The following is a 9415-nucleotide window of genomic DNA, read 5'->3' as shown; positions in this document are numbered from 1 at the left end:
AGGCCCAAAATTGGACAGCACGCGAGCGGATTAGGACGCAGAAGAAGAAACATAAAGGAGAACATCTGCTCTGCTGTTCCAACGAGAGTTCCAACGAGAGTTCCAATGAGAGTTACTTTACCTTACGCTACTCGTAGAAGCAACAGTTGCAGTTACAGTTACATATAAGGTTGTGGGTTATTCTGCTCGTGTGGTGTGAGTGCAGTGACCAGCACTGTTTACACTCGCTTCCAAAATGTATGTCGCCGATCAATCAGTAAATATTAAAAGGGAATTCCTCCACAGCAGATGGCCATGCACAAAAAGCTTTCTTCGAGGTTATTGACATGCAGATGGTTTTTCAATACATTTCCACCCCATTTGGCCCCCGTAAATCTCATGACAAAAGCGAGTACAAATGTTGCCACCTTTAAGGTTAAGGCTGCAGATTTATGGGTGATTCCGTAAATTCTACCAGGAATACCAATTCGTGCCCTTATTGGGGTAAGCCTACCCTGCACCGCAATCCCCTTCCCATGCCCATGGCAAATACAAAATGTATTTTTATGCCTCCCTCTGCCTTCCCTCTTCCGTGTTAAATGCTTTTCTCATCTCTTTCCATCAATGGACACAGTGGGATGGAATGGTAGGAGCGGTGCTCCCCATTTAATGTCTTTAATGACCTCGACTAATGATCGAAGCTGATTGATTCAGCAGCCCCCGTCCAAGGCACTCACCCAAGTTTGTCTGCGTTATTTTTGGCCACCAAGTCCTCAGCCAAAGGTGTCACTGCTGCCAGACATAGACTGTCTACAGACAGAGAGAGACGGAGAGAGCGGTAGAGAGAGATTGATTGTTCTTATGGGAATATTGGCTGAAATTATAAATATATACTACATGTATAATGTAAATAATTCCCATAGTATACGTTCAGGCTGCGCAGCATTATTGATCTGATACTCCCAATGGTATATTTAATTAATTTCACTTTTCTGATTAAGACACCCACCGTGCGCGCATTCTTTTACAAACGTCAGCTAACTGTTTTGCGAATAACATGAAAACATGGAAAGATGACAGCACACACTAGTTGTCTCTTTCTCTCCTTTAAGAAGCTGTGCCAAGGCAGATTAACAGTTAAGCGAACGACAGAACAGACCAGAGAGGAGCAAAGTAAAGTTAATTAGTATTTTTGTCGTCCATTCTTGTGCGTTTTCTCGTGATCATTGATCAGATCTCGTGTGAAATATGTTCGCACCTGGCGTGTGTTTAGTTTTTGTGAGTGTTTTCCTAGTTTTGGCGGTGAATGGCGCCGCTCCTCCACCGCTCTCAGTGAACGTTCATGAAGGCGGTGCCGCTGCCTCCTCGTTGCTTCCCAGTGCGTGTCGCAGCACTGTGAATGGCAGCGTGGAGATCCGTCTGCCCTTTATGGACATGGAGCTGAGCCACGAGTATCCGTTCTATCTTCTGCGCGAACCCATCGAGGATGTGCTGCTGGTGCTGCACGGCTACGAGCTTTTTCAGCTGCACGTGGCCAGCGGTGGGAACAAGCGTCTGGTGCGTCTGGGCGAGCTGGCGGGACGGCTGCGGGCGCTGCCCGCTGCCTCACTGGGCGCCGAGGTGGTGGCCTGGCGTCAGTTCCTGCTGCTGGCCATCGTTCTGCCCGAGACGCTGGAGGTCTACCAGCTGCCCAAGGAGCAGCTCATGGCCGAGGGCACACAGCTGAGCTTTGAGCCCATACAGGAGTTCTCGTTGGCCCACGGCTTCCAGCAGATGCACTTGCTCAGGCATCCGGCTCCGGAGAAGGTGCTGCTTCTGCTCGCCTCCAACTACACGAAATCCCAGGGGCGGATACAGTGAGTGGCATCCAGAGTAACCTGCGCCTTCAGAAATGCATTGTCCCATCCATCTTGTTGCAGAACCTTCGAGTGGCTGGACACGTACTTCAATCCCGTGGAAGATTTATTCCTGCCCGCCATCCGCACGCTCCAGTTGGTGGGCCAACAGCCCCTGTACATCCTCACCGGCCGTTCCGTGCGCGGCTCCCACTCCAAGGTGAGTGTCGGTCGATACCCAGCACAAAATACTACATTTCTACATTTCCAGTTGGTGATCACCGTTTTCGAGCTGGAGCCGGCCACGATGCACCTGCGGACACGTCAGACCCTAACCACTCAGGCCCGGCATGTGCTGACGTTCCGCTTTCTCGAGCGCAACTGCTTCATTGCCTGCTCCTCGGCACCTGATACCAATGTGACTGCCACAGCCACAGCCAGTGCTAGTACTTCTCCGGCCTGCCTTCTCTTCCGCATGGTCGAGGGACAGTTTGTGGTGTATCGCAAGCATGTACAGCGCGATCTGCGCTTCTCCCGCCTGACGGTGGCCCAGCAGGGCCGTCTCCTGATAGGCGCACGCTCCAATGGGGAAGTGCTCGTCTTCAATAGCCCGCGGCTGGACTGCTACAATGGATTTGTTGTGCGTGGGGATGTGCAACCAAGCGGTTTGCTCAGCCATCGCAACGCACAGAACGAGAGCTACTTGTTGCTGGCCTATCGCCGATCCTCCAGTGACTTGGTGCGCATGGTGCAGCTGGGCGGAGAGCCGCAACAGCAGGAGCAGCAGGACAGCAGCAACCGAGTGGGTGCAGAAGATCTAAGCGTTGTGCAGCTGCATCGCCACGAGTTCGAGGACACCCTGTCTAGCCTGAGGGGCCTTCTGTTGCGCCGCAAAGCTTCAATGGAGGAGCTAAGCCGCTGGCAGAAGCTACTGCAACATCACTCGTCGATCCAATTGCAAAAACCCTTTCATTTGGCTGCTAAAGGACGCATCCAAAGGTTGCAGCTGCAGGGCAGCCACCTTCTTAGTCCCACCCAGCTTAAGCAGCGCCTGGAGCAGCTGCGTGAACGATTCGCACCCATACGCCGTAGTCGTAGTCGTAGCCGTGTCCCGCGATCATTTGGCACGGGCAATACCAGCGATGTCATAGAGCTGCTGAAGGTGAAGCGATTGCATGTCAAGAATCTCATCTACCAGGGCCAATTGCTGCCAGGTGAGTGCAGGGGGCAGTGTAGTGCACCTTCTTCTCAGACACTATAGACTATCCATCCGTAGGCCACATACTGGACGCGTCTCTGTTGACCCTCAGGGAACCCTTGCGGACCAAGGCGCTGCACACAGAGCAGCTGCTCACGCCGCAGGACTATCAGAATGACCTCAAAACTGTCGCCCCCTCGAGTGGAGACCCCAAGGCGGATCTGTGGGTGCGTCATTTGCATGTGGATCGCATCAATGGCGTGTCCTGGTTTGAGTTCTACGACTCGTTGTTCCTACGCTCCCGTGACGAACAGTTGGAGGGACGCCTCATCTTTCAGTCGCGTTCGCGAGTGGTGAACCTCCAGGCGACACTGCTCAATGGCCTGGTGGTGGCAAAGCTGTTCAATCTGCGGCGCGATCAGGTGATTAGCTCCAATCTGTTCATGTCCGCCTTCTATGTGTCCCGCCTGGAGGCGGGGCGCGTGAATGGCCTGGACTTTGCCCGGGACATAGTCTTTCGCGGCGGCAACAGCACGTGGATAAAGAGTGAGTGGCCAGGGGGATGCCCAGAGTGGTTATTTTCATTATCCCTTCGATATCTGTCTCTCCCGCAGCGCCCGTTCGCATCTACCAGTTGAGCGTCTCGGGGGACATCCTGGTGGGCAATCAGACAGCCAGCACAGAGCCGTGGATGCAGCCACGACAGACGCAAATGGAGAAGGAGAACCATCGCCTGCAGCAGTACTACACGGGCAGGGTGACCATCAAGGGCTCCCTGACGCTGAACAATGTGAAGAGGGATGCCCAGAGGACGCGCCTGCTGCTGGCCACGGGCCAATCACTGGCCGAGAAGGATCTCCACTCCAACTACCTGCTGGCCCACGCTGCGCAGAATCTAACCCAATTGATGTTTGGCAATGCCAAGGTCACGACACCCTCACTGACCACCAGCCATATACAGGGCCATCCCGTGGCGGAGCATCTGCTGACCAGGGGCAGCCAGGCTGGGCAGGCGAAGGCGGTTGGTAACCGCACGTTGCACATCATCTTCATGAATGTCACCATCGAGGGTGACATTATCTGTCGCGATTACACCTCCCGCCTGGCCTTGATCTCGCGGGAGGCAGTGCGTCATGGCCAGCTGGCGAATATTACAGGGCACAAGCTGTTTGGCGCACCCGTGACCGTGCAGACGCTGCTCAGCCAGCAGCTGAACGGTGTGCCAGTGGACGAACTGGTGCTCAAGTCTCAGACCGTGCGGAATTTCACCGGAGCCAAGGGATTCCAGCGCTTGGTCGTTGGCAAGGATATGGATATTGGGAAAAACCTGAATGCGAGTCGCCTGAATGGACTGGCACTCTCCCAGCTGCTGGGCCACGCCCTCAGCCTGCAGCGGCTCGAGCTGGCTGACCACAGTGCAGGGCCAGTGCAGCTGCAGAGCCTCCACTTTCGACGCCTCAACGGTCTGCCCTTTGACGAGCTGCTGGGCAAGCTTTCGGCCGGCTCCGAGGATGGGAACGCGCCGCAGCTGCTGCTCCGCAAGCAGCTCCTCATCGAGGGGCATGTCCGCTTCGAGCGGGGCCTCCACCTGCAGGCGGTCAATGGGATCCAGTGGGAGGACTATCTCGCCCGCCTGGTACGACCCGATGCCAATGCGGTGCTGGAGGGCCGCAAGACCTTCCTGGCCCCCGTTCAACTGAGCGACGCCCTGCAGTCGCCGCACGTAAATGGCCTGGATCTGAGCAGCCTGCTGGACAACACTCTGCTCCGGACCACGCCGCAGGCCATCACTGGGGCCTACAGCTGCCAGCGCATGAGCGCCAGCAATGTGGATGTGCCCCGGCTGAATGGAGTGGCTGCCCAGCTCTTTGTGGACACGCGTCGGGAGCAGCTGCTGCTCCAGGGCGATCTCACTGTGGACCAGTTGAGTGTCAATGGCAGTCTCGGGTGTCCCAGGGATCTGGGACTGGAAGACCTCGACACTAGACTGGCGGCACTCTGGAAGCAGCCGTGGCGCCGACTGGTGGTGACTGGCGATGCCCTCTGGCAGGAGGAGGAGGAGCAGGAGGGACATGGTAGCCACCTCAACTATCTGCGGGAGCATGCAGTGCGACGGGAGGGAAACCAGACGATTGCCGGGCACGTGCTGTTGCGGCAGCCCCGCCTGGAGAGGCTGCACACCAGGCAGCAGCAGCCGCTGCAGGCGGACCTCAACTTCACCCACCTGGCGGCTGATGCCCTGCTCCGATGGACGGCCAGCAACGAGAGCCAGCTGGTGGAGGCCCCCCAGCAGCTGCTGGGTCCCGTCTGGGCGAAAGGCTTGGACCTGGCTGGCGATGGACACTTTGGGCGGCTGAACGACATCGATTTGGAGCGACTGAATGCCTCCCTCTACCGCCTGTCCCATGGCGGTGCCATTCGTGCCGAGCTTCGCTTTGCGACGCCCCCGCGTCTGGGCAGACTGACGTTAGGTCAGCGCGGCCTGGTGAACGGTGCCCGTATCGAGGAGATCTTTGTGCAGGGCGGCGGCAGGCCCTGGCCTAGGGCCAGCTTCAGGCAGTTGCGAGTGGAGCAGGACCTGCGCCTGGGCAGCGTAAATGAGATGATTCTGGACTACTTTTTCGAGCATCGTGTGCCCCTGCGAGGCCCCACCATGGAGGTGTTTGGTGGCCTGAGCTTCGAGCGACTCATCCTCGAGGGGCGACCCCTGCTGCGGTCCATCAACGGCATTGGGCTGGAGGATGTCGTCTATCGGCATAGCCCGCGACTGCAATCGTTTGGCGGCAGCAAGACCTTTGCGGGCGGCGTGGAGTTCGCGGGGCCCGGCCATGTGATGCACCTGAATGGCAAGGATCTCAGCGAGCGCTATCGCCAGAGCATCTTCAAGGATCGCGACTATAATATCGATAGCCTGTGGCTGGATGAAGCCCGCTTTCCGGCCGGCCTGCTTTATGTGGACGAGAGGCCACCACCTCCGGCGGATTACCTGCTGCGTGAAGCGGCCAGCGAGCGAGAGCCCGAGGCTCTGCAGGCGCTGGAGGATCTGCTGCAAAAGGCCAAGGGCGAGAAGGCCAGCAAGCGGCGACTGCTGTACCTGGACTACGACCAGCAGCCGTTGAAGGCGCTCTGGTTCAAGGCAGCAGCAGCAACAGCAACCAACGAATCCTTTGACCTGCAGGGCAGGCTCAGCCTCGGCCAGCAGTCCTCGGACATCTGCCAGGGTCGCCAGCTAAGGGCCCAGCTCCAGTGGCAGCCCGCGAGGGTCCACCTGGTCAACGTAAGCCTGTCCAGCGAGCTGCTGCGTGTGGACTCGGGCGATATACGCATTAAAGTGCAGAATCACTGCCAGCGACCGGTGAAGCGACTCCGCAGCACCATCAGGATCGAGTGCCGGAATGAGTCCTTCACTTTGGGCATGCGCCAGCCAGTGGAGCACCTGGAGATGCTGGACGAGGCATTGATCCTACTTGGCAGTGGAGTGGAAGTGCGCATTCTGCGGCTGAGCACTAGCAACTGCAGCCTCACCGACTGGCAGTCCCTGGACTCGGTCGATGGCCGCCTGATGAAGATCATTCGCACGGGGAAGCCCCAGAAGCAGCAGCTACTGCTGGCCAGCGGAGTGCACAGCCATCGTCCGGCACTCGCCATCCACTTGAGGGATGCATCCAGTGAGCGCTTCCTGCTCGCGCAGCTCATCGACGGCGATTACGACCAGGCCGAGTTCCACGAGGATCAGCTAATGCTCAGCTGTCGGGGCTGTCGCCACATAGCCATCTTCATGCTCAGCCCCAACGACAACCACACACAGGCAGATGGTCCACGGTTTGTGCCGCTGCAGCAGTTGCGCCTCCAGGAGTCCATTCAGCAGATCTTACCGCTCAGCGTGGGCGGAGAGCGCTACCTGCTGGTGCTCACACAGCCAGAGGCGAAGCCCTTCTACTTGTTCAGCTATGGCCAGGTGGGCGGTTGGCAGCAGCACTCCTACGGCCACAAAGGAGATGGCCAGCAGTGGGCCCTGCCGCTGGTGCAATCCGGCGAGCAGTTGCAACAGAAGGAGGCACCATTGATGCTGCTCTGCGGAGGAGTAGAAGGCGCAGGAGAAGGAGCAGCAGAAGGAGAGTGCACACTGGTCAGAGCTTTGCTGGATTAGGATGGCATTCATATATATATATATTTATTTGTTAATGTATTATTAATTATGATCTGTACAGATTTCTACGAGCTCTACGAGATTATCACATTCCATGTTCATTCTATGTCTAAGTTCTAGGCAGAATCCACTGTATATATCCATTCCAATCCAATCCATTCCATTCCATTCGAATGAGGAATAAATCTAAAAATCATACAGATATCCAGATATCCCGATATGCTGCCGCCCTAGGCGAGCAGCGACTTTCGGCTCACCGTCAGCACATACCCGGTGAAGGAGAGGAACAATAGGACACCCCAGAAGGAGCTGTTCTGATTGGTGCCATCGCCTATTTGTGTGAGGATCCACTCCACATGGCTGGCCACCTCCACGAAGCCACCACCGTCCGCACTGCGCAGACCGAGCAGTTGATTCCGCTCCGTTAGCGTGGCGCCCGCATCCATGAAGAGCTTTCCCCCGGTCGATGACAAACCCTCCGCTTCGACGCAGATTATCTGAGGCTGAGACTGAGGCGGCGGCTGGGACGTCTGGCAGAAAGTCTTTGTGGCATTCAGTGTGAGGAGGTCGTGCAGCTCCCGGCTGTGACCGTCGTAGCCCCAAGTGCTGATCTGCAGGGTTTGGTCCCGCAGCGAACTGGACGGCCGATCTGGATTGGGCAGCAGCAGTGGCTGTATCTGGGGATGATCCACTGGCACATCCCGCTCCAGCATTAGTATGGCGAGGGCCAGTTCCTTTGGTGGCTGGTGGACATGCGTTACGCCCAGGATGAGTCCCAATTCGTTGGGCGCAAAGCGCTGAGGATTGCCGAGCATGACGCGCAGCTCCGACGGATGATAGTGACTCCTGCGGCTATGGCTGAGAGAGGGGATTAGAGATGGAGACAGATCAGTTGGAGTCCCCTCGCTGTGTGGACTCTGTGCGCCGCACTCACCTGTAGAGACAGCTGCTCACGGTGAGCACCACCGAGGGCGCCACCAGGGCACCCGAGCAGATGTGTCCCTTGCCAAAGTAGTCGCGCTCGTGGGCCAGCAGACGGATGGAGGCCTGGTATGAGGCCACCGTTGAACAGGCGGCGCCGGCACTCCTGCCCAGGGCTGTCAGGTCTCCGCCGGTTGGGGCCAAGCCAATGCTGCGCTGCTTGGCGGCCAAGTCGCGATGCGTGAACGCTGCAAAGTTGGTGGAAAGTTCGGGGTGAAGGTTAGCGAGCAGGATGTGATAAGATTCGAGCACGATCGAATACGGATTCTCCCTGGAAACAGTCAGTCACTGGCAACTGCAATTGGCAATGGAGCAGCAGAGCAGAGCAGAGGAGAACGAAACGGATCGGATTCCCCCCTTATCATCGTTATCAGGGGGCAGCGTCGTCGAATGGTCAATGGTCTGATCGGTTCAGTGATATCGGTACTGCCGAATGACTGGCGGACGGTCGAGTGCACACGCGCCCGGCTATACGACGAAGCGGCACGATCAGGCCACACCCCACCTGCCCTCCCCTGCCTGCCGTAAGATATGATAGCAAGACGGAAACTCAGTTGAACACGCTATGGATACACCCAGCCAGCCAGCCAGCCAGCAATTGATCAATTTGGGGGATAATCATGGGAATAAACGTAGAGTTCAATACGCAACAAAATTATTGGTACACATCGGTGGCTATAGCTTTAGCTGTAGCTATATCTACGGGTATATTTGCTCTGCTAATGATACTTTAACTGGCCTTAATCGAGCGCGTGCTTAGGCTTAGATCCCATCAATAATTGAACTTATTTCATGCGCAAATTCAAGCGATGCAAATTATGCATTCCCCTAAGCCGTGCTAAGCCGATCCAACAAACAGATTTTAATCAGTTAGGTAAATCCCATGCTAAATCCCGTGCTGATTAAACTACATTAAAACTACTATATGGATAGCAGTCCCCGAGTGAATGCCGAAGAGTGCCTATTGGATCGCTTGGATGGACTATACTTACTCGTCTGCATCTCAGTGCACAGGAATGCAAAGATCAGGATCTTCATAATCTTTCGATAATGCTCGTTCAGCTGCATGGCAAACACTTTTTCTTCTTAACACACCAAACGCAAAAAAAAAGGAGATAAATATATTTTAATGAACAGAACAGAGGTAGGTTCCAGCTGTGTATTGTGTTGTGCTGGAGGGATGAGGGGATCGTCGTTAAATATTTTGAATGTCGCGTGTAAATTGTCGCGCCCACCTGTCGGGAGCTTCGAACGTTGAATGTGGGCAGCTCA

The 9415-nt window shown here is 56.2% G+C and overlaps 2 protein-coding genes across 2 annotated transcripts; one reads left to right on the top strand and one right to left on the bottom strand.

Annotated features, from left to right (window-relative positions):
* The first annotated feature begins 1124 nt into the window (after window positions 1-1124).
* Window positions 1125-7174, top strand: LOC111077441. Its single transcript, XM_022371717.2, has 5 exons — window positions 1125-1835; window positions 1899-2034; window positions 2086-3028; window positions 3091-3558; window positions 3627-7174. The coding sequence occupies exons 1-5, from the start codon at window positions 1228-1230 to the stop codon at window positions 7160-7162; spliced, it is 5691 nt and encodes a 1896-aa protein (XP_022227409.2). The 5' UTR covers window positions 1125-1227; the 3' UTR covers window positions 7163-7174.
* A 5-nt stretch (window positions 7175-7179) lies between these two features.
* LOC111077442 lies at window positions 7180-9415 on the bottom strand. The gene is made up of 3 exons (XM_022371718.2): window positions 9136-9415; window positions 8097-8331; window positions 7180-8020 (listed from the first exon to the last, which is right to left on the bottom strand). Exons 1-3 carry the CDS (start codon window positions 9209-9211, stop codon window positions 7393-7395), a joined length of 939 nt encoding a protein of 312 aa, XP_022227410.1. The 5' UTR covers window positions 9212-9415; the 3' UTR covers window positions 7180-7392.

Source organism: Drosophila obscura, unplaced genomic scaffold (genome assembly GCF_018151105.1).
Source record: "Drosophila obscura isolate BZ-5 IFL unplaced genomic scaffold, ASM1815110v1 contig_165, whole genome shotgun sequence".
In the NCBI taxonomy this organism is placed as follows: Eukaryota; Metazoa; Arthropoda; class Insecta; order Diptera; family Drosophilidae; genus Drosophila; species Drosophila obscura.
The sequence above is the reverse complement of the archived record's forward strand: the minus strand, read 5'-3'. Positions and strand labels throughout refer to the sequence as shown.

Bases quoted from the DNA above. Each gene is read 5' to 3' on its own strand.
- LOC111077441 (XM_022371717.2), top strand. From the start codon at position 1,228: ATGTTCGCACCTGGCGTGTGTTTAGTTTTTGTGAGTGTTTTCCTAGTT. The intron at 2,035-2,085 runs GTGAGTGTCGGT...CTACATTTCCAG, and splicing joins TGCGCGGCTCCCACTCCAAG to TTGGTGATCACCGTTTTCGA. The intron at 3,029-3,090 runs GTGAGTGCAGGG...ATCCATCCGTAG, and splicing joins CCAGGGCCAATTGCTGCCAG to GCCACATACTGGACGCGTCT.
- LOC111077442 (XM_022371718.2), bottom strand. From the start codon at position 9,211: ATGCAGCTGAACGAGCATTATCGAAAGATTATGAAGATCCTGATCTTT. The intron at 8,332-9,135 runs GTAAGTATAGTC...CCAACTTTGCAG, and splicing joins GTGCACTGAGATGCAGACGA to CGTTCACGCATCGCGACTTG. The intron at 8,021-8,096 runs GTGAGTGCGGCG...CCCCTCTCTCAG, and splicing joins GTGAGCAGCTGTCTCTACAG to CCATAGCCGCAGGAGTCACT.